Here is a 16,723-nt window from a genome sequence, read left to right as displayed (position 1 = left end):
ATTTCTACCAGAGGTTGTTTCCAAGTGGTTGAAATATATAAAAAGGACAGCCTCGTGCACTAAAGCTCCCGCTATGCGTAGGGTCCGGGGTGGGCCTCACGACAAAGCTGTATTATACGCAGTCTTACCTTGCATTTCTACCAGAGGCTGTTTCCAAGTGGTTGAACTATAGAAAAAGGGAAGCCTGGTGCACCAAAGCTCCCGCTATGCGCAGGGTCCGGGGAGGGCGTCACGACAAAGGTGTATTGTACGCAGTCTTACCTTGCATTTCTGCCAGAGGCTGTTTCCAAGTGGTTGAAATATAGAAAAAGGAAAGTCTGGTGCACCAAAGCTCCCGCTATGCGCAGGGTCCAAGAAAGGTCTCCCACCACAGAGGTGTATCGTACGCACCCTTACCTTGCATTTCTGCCAGAGGCTGTTTCCAAGTGGTTGAAATCTATGACAAAGAAATTGTTTACCTGGTGCAATGTAGCCAAAAGTGCCCAATGTGTTAGTTTGTGCCATGGACTTGTTGTGAGCTAAAATCTTTGAGATGCCAAAATCACTAACATGTGCCACCATGTTATAATCTAACAAGACATTTTCAGGTTTCATGTCACAATGGACTATAGGTGAATCATAACCATAATGAAGATATTCCAATGCCATAGCCACATCAAGCATTATGTTAACTCTTTGAAACATGTCCAAGACTTGATGTTCCTCACCATACAACCAATTTTCAAGGCTTCCATTTGGCATGTACTCGAGAACGATCGCTCTCGTGTACTCATTGGAACATGTAGTGATCACCTTGACGAGATTTCTGTGCTTAACGCTTCTCATCACTTGGCATTCGGTATCAAACCTCTTGCATCCTTCCGCGTTTTGCAGATTTAGTACCTTTATCGCGACTGTAGTTCCATTAGCTAATATGCCTTTGTAAACAGAACCTGAACCTCCTGAACCAATCATGTTAGAGCCACTGAAACTATCCGTTGCTTGTTGAAGTTCGCGGTATGAGATCAACTGGTGTGTTGTGATTTCTGTTAGCTCTTCGTGGTCTTGAAGTTCCGTTCTTCTTGATCTTCGCTTGAGGAACAGAACAACTGATATGAGGAAAACTGAGACAACCACAGGAATGACAATTGCAAGCACGTGTTTCCTAGACTTTGATCGTTTTTCTGCAGTACTTGTAGCACATTGAGAAACTTCTGATATAGGTTTTCCACATAAATCTTTGTTTCCAACGAAAGATTGAGGCGAAGATGTTGAAAACACACCACGAGTAGGTATTTCACCTTCGAAATGATTGTAGGAGAGATTGATTTCTTTAAGGAACCAGAGTTTTTCTAAGGACGTTGGGATGTTACCTGATAACTCATTTGAAGACAAATCCAAGAACTCCAAGCTTAACAAACTGCCAAGCGATGATGGAATTGCACTGCGAAACGAGTTGTTTGACAGTGAAAGATAACGCAGGCTTATGAGGTCTCCGAATGTGCTTGGTATCACACCGGAGAGTTGGTTACTTGAAAGATCGATACCTTCAATAGCTTTCAATTTTCCAATGTCGATTGGAAGTTCGCCTTGTATTGAATTTTCTGTCACATTCAGAAAAATCAGGCTATTGATATCCCATAGACTTGTAGGCAGGCTTGACGTGAACTTATTGAAGCCAAATGAAAGCCGTTGCAGCCTACTGAGATTTCCAATGCAGCTCGGTATAGTCCCAGAGAGCTCGTTTTCATGTAGAATCGCGTCTCCTAGATATACCAAGTCACATACTTCCTCCGGAATTGGCCCTCGTAGCTTGTTTCTGCTTAGATAAAGCCTCTGAAGTTGCTTCAGCTCGCCAATCTCTGTCGGAATGGTTCCTGTCAACTGGTTACCGCTCAAGACTAGCGATAACAGGCTACTCATATTGCCAACTCCTCTTGGAATTCGTCCATTGATTCGACTTTTCTCTACGTTGAACATTTCTATAGTGGACGAAAGATTGCTAACCGAATCAGGCAACACGCCGTTCAAGGGATTGTTAGCCAGTATCAGAAACTGCAGCTTCTTACAATCCACCAAAGAATTCAAGAACCCAAGCTCTTGCTGTCCTCTCTCATTCGTAAGCTGATTGCCACCAAGATTCAAGAACTCAAGCTCACGGAGATCTCCCAAGTCACTCGGCACTTCGCCTGTGAAAAAGTTATACGCCAGCTCCAGCTCGATAAGCTTAGAAGCATTTGCAATGTACATCGGGATTTCACCTTCAAGCCGATTATCCGGCAAGAAAATTCCTTTAAGGTTTGGAAGATGTAAACCAAGAGTAGTTGGAATTCGCCCCGACAGATCGTTATCACTAAAAGCAATGTACTCCAAAGAAGACATGTTGAATACAGATTCTGGTATTTCACCGGTTAGATTATTGAAATCGAACCCCAACATCTTCAAATTCGATAAATTCCTTAATTCATGAGGAATTCTACCACCTATATGGTTGTTCACACAACCAAGATATTCCAAACTGGAAATATTAGTCAATGACACTGGAATTGTACCACTTATTGCATTCTGAGTGACATAAAAACTTTCAAGCCTAGTTAAACAACCAATATTTCCAGGAATTTGACCTGTTAAATTGTTGTAAGACAGAACAAGACTCCTTAACTCACTGAATTGACATAGCCTTGAAGGTATCTCACCGATGATTCGATTACGACTAAGGTCTATAACTTCAAGATTCATCACACCCTTTGCTTCATTAACCAAGAATGAACCAGAAAGACTATTGTTTACCAGATACACAACGCGTAACGACGATATGCTGAAGACTGATGCAGGAATAGAACCTGAAAGCTGATTATGTGACATGTCTAACTCAACAAGTTGGGTTAGATTGCCAATCTCAGCTGGTATTTTACCGCTGAAACTATTTCCATCGAACCTCAATCTCTTCAACCTCGTGATGTTACTGACAGAAGTATGAACAGTCCCTTCTAGCTGATTGTTGTGAACATCAATGACTTCCAAATGAGGTAAATTTCCAAGTTCATAAGGGAGAACTCCGTGAAAAAAGTTGTTGCTAAGATTAAGCATAGTGAGAAATGATAAGTTGACTATTGATGGTGAGATTTTGCCTTGAAGATTCATGTTAGGGAGATTTAAGGCTATGACAGTTTGGTTATTATGTGGACTACATGTGACACCAAACCAAGAACAAAATGAAGTATTTGTTGTCCAATTCTTGGACAAGAAAGAAGTATTGGATGTAATAAGATGTTTAAAAGATAACAAAGCTTTTATGTCTGTTTCATTTGTGGAAGTTGCAACCATAGAATCTTGAAATGTCAATAGTAGTAGGATAAGAATATAGCTTTTCTCCATCTCTATGAAAGTAGATTATTCAATTTGTATGATAATCTAAGCTATTTATTGACAATTTGCAAGAATTGCTATGTACTTGTGTCATGTTATCCTAATGGGAATGTAGAAAATTTTGTGAGATAGTAATGTTTGACCAAAGATTATAAGTTTGTAGTATGTGGCCGTGGCGGAGCCAGTATTTTCACCAAAGGGATTCACAAGTAAATATACGAACTAACCGAAGGGGTTCGACGTCTACTATAAAATAATTTTAGCCATGTATATATAGTATATTTTTCCATCGAAGAGGGTTTGGATGAACCCCTATCCCAAGTGTAGCTCCGCCACTGGTATGTGGTGGGAAGGATAGGATCACTCCATCCATAATCAGATGTCTCGGTTTGGAATTATTCAGATCCTAATATGAATACCGGACGTCAAGGTGGAAAACTGAAAAAGAAATGACTTTGTATTAGCTAGGAACTTGATTATAAATGATTTCAAACACACAACTATTTATAATGAGAAAGGTTTAAAATCTTATCTAAGTGTGAATGAATATTAATAGTTAAATGCATGAACCAAGAAAATATGTCAAAATTAAAGATGGTATTTATGGTGTAACATTCCAATTTGACTCTTTAAAGTGTGTAGATTACTATTTTTTTTCTCATTTATCAGTTGTGTAACTTTGACTTCTTAATTTTTACGATAAAAAGCTCGTCGGAGAAAGTCAGGTGTCGTAGATAACCTCTATTTGGTTCAAATTATTGATTTTACGTAATAAATAGGAAGCTCTATCGCGCGATCATAAAGGTCCCAAAGTTAGATATATGGTCATATCTTTAATCAATGGCTCAAAATGGAGAAGAATAGTCTTCCTAATTTAATACTATATGGCAACTTCCAACAGACATGACAGTGACAATGACATGACAAATTGACACTAATATTAGTTTGTCAACAAAACAAAATAAATGAGATCAAATGTACCAAGAAGTCAAAGGATTTCATAGGTTGGTTGGCAAATTTGAGATGATTAATATTGTCTATCGGAAACAGTCTTTCAGAAGATAGTGGTATGAACCCACTATGTGGGAATACACTAAGTTTGTTGTTGTTGTTGTGTGTTTGAACCAACTTTCACGCACCTCGAGTAAATCCACGAGATACCTGTCACCTCCCGCCAGCAAGAGATAACAGGTATCAGGCAACTCTGTTCACCAACATTAGGACAGATGGGAAAAATCACCTAGCTAGCGTTCGTGCACCTCGAGTAAATCCATGAGATACCTGTCACCTCCTACCAGCAATAGGTAACAAATATCAGGCAACTCTGTTCACCGACGCTAAGACAGATGAGAAAAGTCACCTAGTATTTTTTGTACCTTCAATCTACTAGTTACTGATATATTCTAAGGTTGATTGTGGTTCGATTCTTCCACGGATCCTGAGAAGGATTAGAAGTGCGTAGTTTATCAAGTTGGCTGTAGGCATATATCACAAGGATCAAAATCAGAATTTGGTAATACGTATGACATCGCACGCGCATTTATAGGTACGATGTATACACCATGAACACACTTAAGTGTAACTTCGAAAAGAGTTTAAGTTATATAGACCGTCAGACGTAAAGAATCTCTACACTAGAACTGGAAGATCCCCATAGGGAAATAAAATCATGACATGAACAGGTCAACAAGAATTTTAACTGTACATTTGATACATTTTCACATAATGGTTCAAGGAAATGCAGGAGGGAGAGGAGGGGAGACCGGGAACTGGTGTTGCATTTTTCCGTCGTTCCTCGATGACGTGGTTTGTAACAAATCGGATACCAAAAAGTGCGACAACGGTGAAGAAAAAACCTCATGATAAAGCCTCGGTCATAAGTGAACGATGCTTCTGTTGCTGCTCATAAAGGTCGCGGAAGATGCTGTATTTGGCATCATGGTACTTCTTTACTTTCACGTCTTTAGACGGATGGACAACCTGCCATCAAAAACCATAAGAACGATAAAGCATAATGAATCTAAGCGGAGAGAAGGGGAAAGACGCTTTTCAAAGACGTAGCAGCCAAAGATAAAGATGAAATCACTAGAATCTGGTTGGCAAGGTGTATGGCGCTAAGGGTGGCGGTGGAAGAGAGAAGACGGGGTGTCTTCCATTATATTATTGGGAAGAAGATGACGCAAGAACGAAGACAGTCTCTCTAAGCAAGTAACATGACAATGCAGTAAAAGATTCTGCGGAACATTTAATCTGTTGTCCCATAAGATAAAAACAAAAGAAATTTAACTTTCTTTCACCACCGCTTAGGTACGAAAAGAGAACAACGGAATAGTAGGTGACTGTTCAGGTAGGAAAAGTGAACATATGATAGTTCAGGTAGGAAACTCATAAAAACGTGACACTTCAGGTGTATTTTTAACAGACAACATTGCATCAACTTTGGCAATTCTGTAGAAATTCTGGATATACTACACTCCGTCTAGGTGTTTAGAATAGCTCGTAGTGTTTCTTTTGCTGTAAATAGGGACTAGTGCACCCTGAGTACTATTTAATTATGAATCAGTTATGAACATATACAAAGTCACCCGTTCCACAAAAGAAAACGAAAAAATAATAAGGCAGGCAACAGCTAGTGCCCAGACTTCTGTCGCTAAAGGTTCCTCTTTTAGTGAGAAAAGTAGATAGTGTGAACAGTTGCGCACCTGACCAGCTGCATTCATTGCCTTCATCGCCTCACGAACAGTAGGATATTTCTTTGAAGCTACAGCACCTAGAATAGCAGACCCCAATAACACAGATTCATTTTCGCGAGGAAGAATGATAGGGTAACCTGCACAAGGTGTCATACAGCTAGGAATTGATTAATATATCCAAACACAGAAATTTAAGATTATTCAGTATGCTGAAGGCTTCACGCAGATACAGAAAGATACTATATTGAAATATATAACACACCCCTTTCAGCAATTGGGAAGCTCAAGGGGAAGTTTAAGATCACTACCATCCATATTCCATACAAATCTAGCACTTCCTAACTTGTTTCAGGTTATTTTCTTCTATTTCATTGTTTACTGTTCTAGACGAGAAAGGCGAGCCTTGGGGTAACGGGTACAGTTGCTGCCAGGTCACGGGTTCGAACTGTAAAAACAGCCTCTTGCACAAATGCAAGGTAAGGCTGCGTACAACCCTTCCTCAAACCCCCACGCATAGCGGGAGCTTAGGGCACCGGACTGCCCTTTTCTCTTTTTTTTTCTTTGTTCTAGAGGAGGTAATCAAGTTTTGGTAATATATGGGTGAGTACTCCTGCCTGTCATGGGGTTGAACTGGGTTCAACCATCGGCAACAGCGAGTTTCCTTTAGCCGACACAACTTGACTGGGACTGAGGCGTAGTCGTTGTTGTACTGTTCTAGAGGAGATCCAGCAAGGATATCATGCAAGCTTTGATATTTTGTGTTGGTATCAACAAAGAGGATAGTAAGCAAGCTTTGTTTACTTTTGCTGGTGTCAACTGACTAACTGATTGGGAATGCTGAGCGAAACAAAATCTATTAATTAATCTATTTCTTTCAAGTGTCTCACTAGAAACAGATCATAATTTCATTCTATAATACCTCGGGAAACTATTTTAGCAAATTTTAGTTCTCTCATTAACCTCTTTAGCATGTTACCAAGAGGTCACGGGTTCAAGCCGTGGAAACAGCCTCTCTCAGAAATGTAAGGTAAGGCTGCGTACAATAGACCCTTGTGGTCCGGCCCTTCCCCGGACCCTGCACATAGCGAGAGCTTTCGTGCACCGGACTGCCCTTTTTTTGTCTCATTAACCTCTTGCAATGTATCTATGTAGAGAGTAAATGCATTACACAGTTATCCACTTCATGTATTATCGCATAACTCATTGATAAACAGCGTAAAAAGGGAATGAGGGAGTGAGAGAGACCAATAATATCCGCATGCTCTTGAACAAATAGTCGATTCTTCGTAAGTCCACCACAGGCAAGTAGTGTGTCAATCTGGACATAAAGAAGCAATATAAGGAAGAAGATCATTTCAAGCAATGCGGTAAACTGGAAATTTAGCGTTTGCAACTGCTTTTATATCAGATTCTACATGAGCTATCAGACTACAGAACGTAAGAGTTTCCAAGTAAGAGAGCAATAGCGATTCAATAAATAACAGATACAAACTAGTATCAGGAAATGAGTCATCACCTTGTGTCCATTAGCATTGCAGTGCTCTACTATATGGCGGGTTCCATATGCAATGCCCTGTACTGTGGCCAGGTAGAGAAGTGCCAGCTGCTTTTCACTAGCGTCGAGTGTTAAACCCGAAATCATACCTTTTGATTTTGGGTCTGCAATAGGGGACCTGACGGAAATTTCGCATGTAATTTATAGCAGATTGTTAGGAAATCAAGGTAAAAAAACGTGTTAACCATTCTAAAAAACACTATACCTGTTACCATGAAAATCTGGGAGAATATGAATATCGTTAGTCAATGCAGTTATAAACGGTGACCCCTCATCTTGCTTCATTGATTCCAATATCTCATTCAACAAGTCAAAGATTGAGATTCCTAGCAGAAGATTAAACTTGAACTTTTAAGCAGGAGACCACCGGAAAAAAGGAGAGTAAAAAAGCAAATTGCAAGGAAGTCGAGAAAACTCTGACAAGGAGCACCAGACATATTTCCATAAATGCTACATTAAGGTCATCTTACTTCGAGATGCAGCACGATTTGCAAGATTAGGAGATGCAACGTGATTCTCAATTATATAGTCTAGCAATGCACCAGTAGCACTCTGCCCTCCTTCTGTAAGCCAGTACTCCGGCACCATCGCTGAAAATATTGCGAAGACCCAAGTGATGGAACATCATTTGATTGTAACAAAAGCAATAGCATAAGCAGATAAAATATGGGAACCCTTCAAGAATTTTTCAACTAAATGCAGAGTCAAATATCTAACGTAAGCATTTCTTTTACAGCTTTTCAGCATTACAATGTCAATTCAACTACCCATATCGTGAGAGACCCTTAAATCTTTATATTTATCATCGACATCATTTGAATAAAAATAGTTTGAAAGAACAACCGTACGTTGCAAGTGGAGGTGTACCTGACCAGAAAGGTCCCCAGACTCCAGGTATGAATAATTTTGGCCTCGATACAGCCATGTGGCACGTGGAAGTACCACATACGAGCACCATACGCCTACTTATAGCATCCTCATCAACTTTCAAACATGCAGTAAAAATCCGTCAATAAGTAAATCTAGTCGATAATATAAGCGAAGATATTTTGATCAATCAACATAATCCAGAAGATTACTCAATAATAACAACCTATAGATTCAGAATCTGATGCAGGCACACTTTCCATTACACCAACACCGCCGGCATGAGCATCTATCAATGCAGTACCTACTGGTGTCCCTGCCATCAAACCCAATTCCTGAAACATAAAGCAGCACCTTAGTAAGGTAACTCAAAAGCCTGAAGAGAGTAACGGGACTTATAATCGTCAAAACCACAAAAGCTTGCATCATTGGGAATGATTCTGCGCTTCTTTTTCCTTTTGCTAACAGTCAAGATACAATGTGATTCTTATAAATTCTTCACCTTTGCAGCACTCAGTGTTAAACCCAAACCCAATGCATGACCAGGGAATGCTACACTTCGTCCTGTGCAATTTTATTATAAAATCATGAATAAGAACAACTAAGCAGATCTTACGACTAAAAGATAATCTAATGTACGAACAACATAAATAAATATTGACCCTTTGAGACAATGTGCCTAAACAGTTCACAACTCTTTCAACAGCCGCACATTGTAGCATGACTTCAAAAAAGATGACGAGTAGAGATTGACAAGTTTACGACAGAGTTAGTTTCATGAATTTTTTTTCAAGTCATACATTTTGGTAATTTAAGTGAAGCTTCAAAAATACCTATCTTAGCATGATGCCCATCAACGAGATCACCTAAACCAATCTCCTCCCAGAATCCATCATCCCATCCACAAGCTTCCATATCACGGGAATCTTTCTCATTTATCTGCTGCATGTGTGCATGGCCTAGATATGTCCATTTGCATACAGTGGTGCATAGACTCCTCGTGTCATCTCCTGTTGCTCTAATAAGTTAACAGAATAGATAGCATCACTTCTTCCTGTTAAAACATCAAGAGTTATAATTTATAAGCTATTTCTTACTTGTATGTTAACCAATCACTTAGATCCATCCACTTAAATGCCATCGACCAGGATTCTTGGAGATTTTCCTTCACCCACAAGAGCTGTAAAAAAATATTCGTATTAACAAGCAGTAGATAAAGCATATCAAGATGTGATATCAAGGAAGAAACTGAGTAGAAACTTCAAACTTTTCCTTTTTGACTTCCTACATTAGAAAGCAAGAAGCATGAAGATGCCACGAGCAAGCATACAAACAACACATACTTATTTGAGTATCAGATTCGGAAGTAAAGTGCAGGTGCTATTGCTGATATTTACCAGTTACTCCAAGGCTCCCCTTCTATTTCTACATTGTGAAGTAACTAAGCAAATATGGAACATCGCAATGCCAAAAAGCTCCTTAGAATTGTTGGGCAGATTTGCATATGGTGGACTGTTTGGAGGGAAAGAAATCTGAGATGCTTCAAAGGAGAGGGAATATTTTTAAAATTTTGGACTGACATAACACTAAATTTTAAAATATTTGATACTCAAGGTGGTAAAACTTAAGTTTGATAATTTTGAACAACACTGGTATAATGACAATCACCAAACTAGCCAGGAGAATTGTCATTGGGGAATATACCCTGCAAATGGAGCAGTCACTCAAAAACTCACGATCCCCCCGGAACGGTCCAGCAAGAGCCTAGAATATAAAACTAAGAAACAGAATGAAAATTCTAGCCGAGTGAACAGCGTGAATTAGAGGCTCTGATATAATGTGAAAACAAGAGAAGAGATTCTTGGGATGAATAGATACACCATGAAGTAATACGAGAGGAGTGGAATGCCTATTTACTTAGTATATCTCTTCAGTGTGGGACTAATTAATATTTGACTAACTTATCACTACGACACTAACATTATTTCCATAAGGAGTCAGCTAAACGAACCAAGACATGTATTTAAAAGATCATGAATCTCATTCAGGAGAAGGATCCAAGGCATAAACAGCAGTCCTTCCTACTAGTATTTGTACCTTTGGTGGCTCCATCTCGGGGGATACGCATCCTCCACAATACTGTAATACGGGTGAATTAGAAGCATTGATCCTCTCAGCCTGTTTTACAGCTCTATGGTCCATCCATACTATGATGTTTCTTCTAGTATCACCACTCCATGAAACCGTGACAGGCTCACCCTCAGAATCAACAGCAACTGCATAGACGAAGCAATTCATCCATGTTATTTACTACTGTAATTTTGCATATATACCTTAATCAACACACTGGAAAGATCCATTAAGATGAACTGAATAAGTCAGTGACTACATACCAAGAGAACAAGTAGCAGCGAAGCCCAACCCCTTAACTTCTTCCTTGGAAACATTTCCAAGGGCACATGCCGCTTTTACAGCAGTGCAGATCGCTAACCAAATATCAGTTGATGATTGCTGGATTCAACAAACCACATAAATGAAATCAGAAGCATAAAGAACTAAAAGGAAGAAATCAAGCACTACCTCAGCCAAACAGAGTACGATTTTCTCATTTCTACCTTTTAATAACATATTACTATCAAGTAGTGAGCAACAAAAGTTGAGGAAAATGAACCATCCAAAGTCCAAACAACAAAAAGCAAGAACAAGAAATGTCCATTCCGAAATAGTTACAACATCTGACCTCAATGCAGTCACCATCTTTCCATATCTGTATTGGACTACTCGCAGAACCTAGAAGCTTCCCATCCTCATTAAAGAGACCTGCACAAGATCGTGATCTTAACATTAATTACATATAACCAATCAACGCAGTAAATAGAAACAGAAACTTAACATTTGAGAAGTGCTATTTGTTACGATTCATCAATAAAAGTGTTTTAGTTAATTGGTATAGTAGTTCGGCCAAGCTGCCAAAATCAGCTGATTTTGAATAGTATCCCTTTTGTTTGGATAAACTGAAATATCCGACTAACAGAAGGGAAAAAAACATGCATGTATACAAGGAGTATGTATACCAAAAGGTAGAAAACCATACATGATTTTCTACGAAAGACACCTAATCTTCTATACATAAAGGAACTTTGTGAGGGCACCAACATAAATAAGGGAAAAGAAGCTGCTCCTCAGATGTACAAGATCATTCTCTACACATCCCTCCAAACAATCCACATGAGTACTAGGGAAGCAACATCCCATTCCTTGAGTCTTCTCTTTCGCCTTCTGAAGGCCCAACTAAACATAGTTTCTTTCCCAATGCCCGAAACCACCCACTCAATTCCAAACCACCTTGGAGTTCTCCATCATAAGTAAGACGCTATCCGACAATGTAAAAGGAGGGGATTCAATCTTCACCCGAATCTTTAGTAGTTACCAACTACTAACTTTTGGTAATATGAACTTTTGATATGAGTATTCTTATTCTAAAAAAAGAAAACCGTCATTTTTTCACCATAACCAACCTCAAAACTCCATAAAAAAAAACTCAATAATTCATACCAACAAGCACCAAACTCACAACACTTGCAAGAATTCATTCAAAAAAACTAATTTCACAATTAATTAATACCAACAAGCACCATATTCACAATACTGCAAGAATTCATTCAACCCACCCACCCCCCTCTCACACACCTGCAGGAGCACAGCTAGTACCAACATTAAGTCAACATAACAACAACAACAACATACCAAGAAAGCACCAAACTCACAATACTTTCAAGAATCCATTGAAAAGAAAAGAACCCCACCTGCATTAGCACTGCCAGTACCAATATCCACACCATTAAGTCAACATTAAAAAAAAAGGCATGAACTTTTTACTATAACCAACATCGAAACTCCATAAAAAAACAACTTTACAACTAATTCATACCAACAAGCACCGTATTTTCACAATAAACAACCTCAAAACTCCATAAAAATACCAACTTTTTACAATCAATTCATACCAAGAAAGTACCAAACTCACAATACTTTCAAGAATTCATTCAAAAGAAAGGAACCCCATCAAAACTCAAGGAAAAAACAACTTTTTTACAATGAATTCATACCAACAAGCACATATTTTCACAATAAACAACCTCAAAACTCCATAAAAATACCAACTTTTTACAGTTAAATTTCATACCAAGAACCACCAAACTCACAACACTTGCAAGAATTCATTCAAAAATAGCTATCCACAATACTGCAAGAATTCATTCACCCCCCCCCCCTCCCCCCCCCCCCCACCCCCCCCCCCGCAGGACCACAGCAAAAACCAAAATTAAATCAAAATCATTAAAAAAAAAAAAAAAATCTTTTCAGCATAACCAACCTCAAACATCCATTAAAAAAATAAATTCAACACAACTAATTAATACCAACAATACTTTCAAGAATTCATTGAAAATAAAAGAACCCCACCTGCACGAGCACTACCAGTACCAACATCAACACCAAGAAACACTGAACGAAGCTGCTTACTATTAACACTACTAGTTGTCATTTCCACAACAGCAGAATTAGAAACTGGAAATGAATTAAAACGATAATAAAAATTATTATTATTATTATTTCTATTATTTTCTTGATATGTGTTGTCAAGAAGTGGTGTTGTATCTGTCATAGATTTTCTTGAATCTAATTTCTTTTCTCTTTTTTCTTTATAATCCATTTTTTGTCCTTTTTCACCCCTTTTTTCTCTTTTTCTTTTTTGGTTAATTTTTGTACTGTCAGTATGATTATAGTTGATCTTGATTTATAAAGATCTGGAAAAAATAACTGTTTTTTTTTTTATATGATGATGTGAAGATGATGGAGATGATGATTAATTTAGTATTATTATTATTATTATTTTTGTTTTTTGGTGCTTGTTTTGATATAGCATAATAATTAATGGAGAATCAATAATGAATATATAGATTTTGTATATTTATAAATTAAAAATGATAAATTAAATCGTAATATATAAAATTGAATATTATTTTTGTTTTGATTGTTATTTTAAAAAATGGTTGATATAATCATGAAGAGATTCATTTTATGTAATCAGTAATTTACTTGTGTTGCGTTGTTATCATATAATTTTTTTTCATTTTTTCTTTACTTATTATTTAATAATTTTATGTAATCTTTTATACTGTCTTTTATCCTTCAAATTATTAATGTGTTAGATTATATAATAACAAAAAATGATACAATCTATTTTAAACGCTCAATTCATTACAACAATATAATACAATTATTTTGAAAAAAAATCATAATTCTTTAATTCACTTTTTCACTTTAATAAAATTGTTTAAGTTTTTATACTTCTATAATGTATTTACAAATGTTGACTCGGAGGTTTATCTTTCAAATTTCATCTGGATTTTCTAAGAATTCATAGTAAAATATGGTGATACATAGCAAAAGGTGCAAAAAGGACATACATGAGATAAAAATACTATAAATTAATAAGGATTTTGAACAATTACATTTGGTGAATATGCCTTTTTCTGAAATTAAAAAATAGCATAAAGACAAACTTATATGAGTTAATGTCAATATGATCATTTGAATAGTCTGAAATATTTTAATTAATTTGATTATCTAACCTAAAGATATACATCATTTATTTTATTTGTAAAATCAGATCATTTTATGCTTACTTATTTCATAAATTTTTATTGTAAGATAGACTTATGTGATACTCGTTTATTCACCAAAATTATATTTTCATATAAAAGTTAATTTCATTTAGGTCATTTTAAATTATCGTTAATTGTGTATTTCTAGTTTAGATAAAAAGAAATAATTAAAAATCTCACAATTTATTTTTATATATATTAATAATTTTAGAAAGTTAATATCATTTGATCTGACATTAATGTGTTTCTTATATCATCTAATTAATTTCACTATTTTGAAGAATTATATTTCAATCCTTTGATTTTCTCATTTTTCATATTTTATTTTATTTTCATTCTCATTATGATTTCATTTTTTTAACCAAAAAATGAAGGTACCAATCCAAACTTGATCGCATCAACCATGAAACCATGTGATGCGACAAACTGTGTTAAACTCTGCCATAAAAAGTTCGATGGCAAGCGTACGTTTACCTCCTGGCGCTCGCGGACCACTGCGATCAGGGGATTGTTATATCGATGGGAGTAATTGTACATGTTCTTTTTGCTGTGACGGTCTATGTTGATCTCTTCTTATAAATTATCTCATATGTTGCAATGGAATGAATTGATACATTTCGTCTTTATTCTTTTCCAAATGTTATTAAATTCGCTAGATAAAAAGGATATATATGATGATTGATACAATATTTTAATAAACATAAATTATATCAAGCCCAACACACCTTGGCCGCCCCTTCATTAAGGGTATTTTAGACATTGCACATGGTGTATTTACACACCATGGCCGCCCCTCTCATTAAGGGCAAAGTGTTTTTTTTGTCTTCTTTTGTATTATACTAGAAGTAGGACTTTTTAGGTCTTCTCTCTTTAGTTTTTGGATGATAAACATGTGAAAGACTTTCTTCTCTCTTTGAGAGTGTAACACCTTTAGAGTGGGGTTTGGAAAAGCCAAGTAGTTATTGTAGGGCTTGGAAAAGTCAATACTGTTCTCTTGCTTAGAAACGGTGGTTCATGAGGTGAGTTGATTCTCTTAGCGATCACCGCAAGAAGATTGGTGTTGCTGCGAGTTTAAGGGTCTTATCGTTTAATACACAATTTGATTCTTCTTTCTTCGTAACTTCTTATGTCATCTTATCTATCTCTTTATCTTATTGCATTTGTATGTTTGTGTTTTATCTTCTTATTCTATAATTCTTTGTGTTGCTGCCCATACTTGTTTTGTATCTTGATTTTCTCTTGTTATTCATGGCTGGTTTGTGTTAGTATCGTGTCCCGTATCACTAGGTAAACTAGATAATAGACTTGGTCAACATGGCATGCTCAATAATACTATGATAAAAAACCCCTGAAACAACCATTTGGGCAGAGTATCCAACTAATAAGAATCATCTAACCCCTTTACAAACTTACAACTCCTCTCTGACTTAGTGGAAATGATGGCAACTGAATATTAGATAGACTATGGAAACGCGCTTTATATTAAAAAATAGACATGAAGACCTGTTTCAAGTGATCAAACTCATTTTGCGTCTAATCATTCAAGCTATACGACACAAACCTCTCCAAGAAGGCCTCATAAAATCGGGTCCAATCATAGTAGCCAAACCTAAATGTCTGTAACTGGATAAAGACCTCTACCAATCTCTAGCTACATTGGTCAGCCAATATGTTAGTATAAGCAACTTCATGAGACTCAAGGCAACTTCTTTTGGCAATCAATCAGAAATTCATAGGTATCCTTTCTAATCGCTCTACTAAAACTTGGGAGGAGCCAAATAAAGTAACCTCTCAAACCTCTTTTGATCATCAGAAAAGATTGAATGACCCATAGCGACTGGAAGAATAACGTGTCTGATAGGCACACAATCCATATGTGGGGATTGTTGGGTTCTATATGTGTGTTGAATGGAAAATGGAGAAATCAAGTGGAAGAAAAAAAATGAGTTTACACCAAAATGGAAAGTGTACTCAAAATTGGCAAGTTTACTCTTTCTCCCACATTGGTGGAAGAAAGAGAACTTGAGAGTACTTACATTGAGAAACACTTACTCCACATGGTAAGTAAGGCAAGAAATAAATGATGCCTCGTGCCGTCGTCGTCGCTCGCTCGCTTGACTCAGCTTCGGATTTGAAAAATGATCGATCGATGAGATATATCTTTTTGGACAAATTTTATACTGATGCATTTATTCACTGCACTGTTTCTGTTTCAACTAAACTACTGCAGATTTTTGAAACTATATTTCCTAAACTGATATATTGGTTCAAACAGATGCAACTCTTCAACGAAGTGATGCACTATTTCACGAAATGGTGTACTGTTTCAGAAAATTATTACAATGGTTTAAGTAAACAGACATGCATTTTCAGGAAAAGACACACACCTTTGAATTGAACCAATGTCACCTTTCTAAAGAGGCATCTTGTGGCTATAAATAACCTGGTTTTCATCCACAGGTTTGAGATAGAAATAACAGAAATTTCAGATTATAAAATCTTCTTCTTCTCTTGAAAAAACTATTCTGTGTGATCATTAAATCGTTCAGTGTGTTCGTAGAATCCGCCTATTTGAGGTACCGCTATAGTTG

The 16,723-nt window shown here is 37.0% G+C and overlaps 2 protein-coding genes across 3 annotated transcripts in view; both read right to left on the bottom strand.

The window, feature by feature from the left end:
• The window catches only part of LOC107877497, a 57,692-nt gene that overhangs the window by 4,996 nt on the left and 35,973 nt on the right, over positions 1-16,723 (bottom strand). The window lies entirely within an intron of this gene.
• On the bottom strand, positions 4,926-13,350 carry LOC107877499 (FGGY carbohydrate kinase domain-containing protein). The gene is made up of 15 exons (XM_016724156.2): positions 12,928-13,350; positions 11,204-11,283; positions 10,857-10,974; positions 10,561-10,739; positions 9,561-9,643; positions 9,297-9,481; positions 8,966-9,027; positions 8,690-8,798; positions 8,464-8,580; positions 8,067-8,186; positions 7,802-7,922; positions 7,558-7,714; positions 7,287-7,359; positions 6,051-6,178; positions 4,926-5,328 (listed from the first exon to the last, which is right to left on the bottom strand). Exons 1-15 carry the CDS (start codon positions 13,175-13,177, stop codon positions 5,206-5,208), a joined length of 1,905 nt encoding a protein of 634 aa, XP_016579642.2. The 5' UTR covers positions 13,178-13,350; the 3' UTR covers positions 4,926-5,205.

Source organism: Capsicum annuum, chromosome 7, assembly GCF_002878395.1.
Source record: "Capsicum annuum cultivar UCD-10X-F1 chromosome 7, UCD10Xv1.1, whole genome shotgun sequence".
Taxonomy (NCBI): Eukaryota; Viridiplantae; Streptophyta; class Magnoliopsida; order Solanales; family Solanaceae; genus Capsicum; species Capsicum annuum.
Note: the sequence above shows the minus strand (reverse complement) of the source record. Positions and strands in the feature narration are given on the sequence as shown.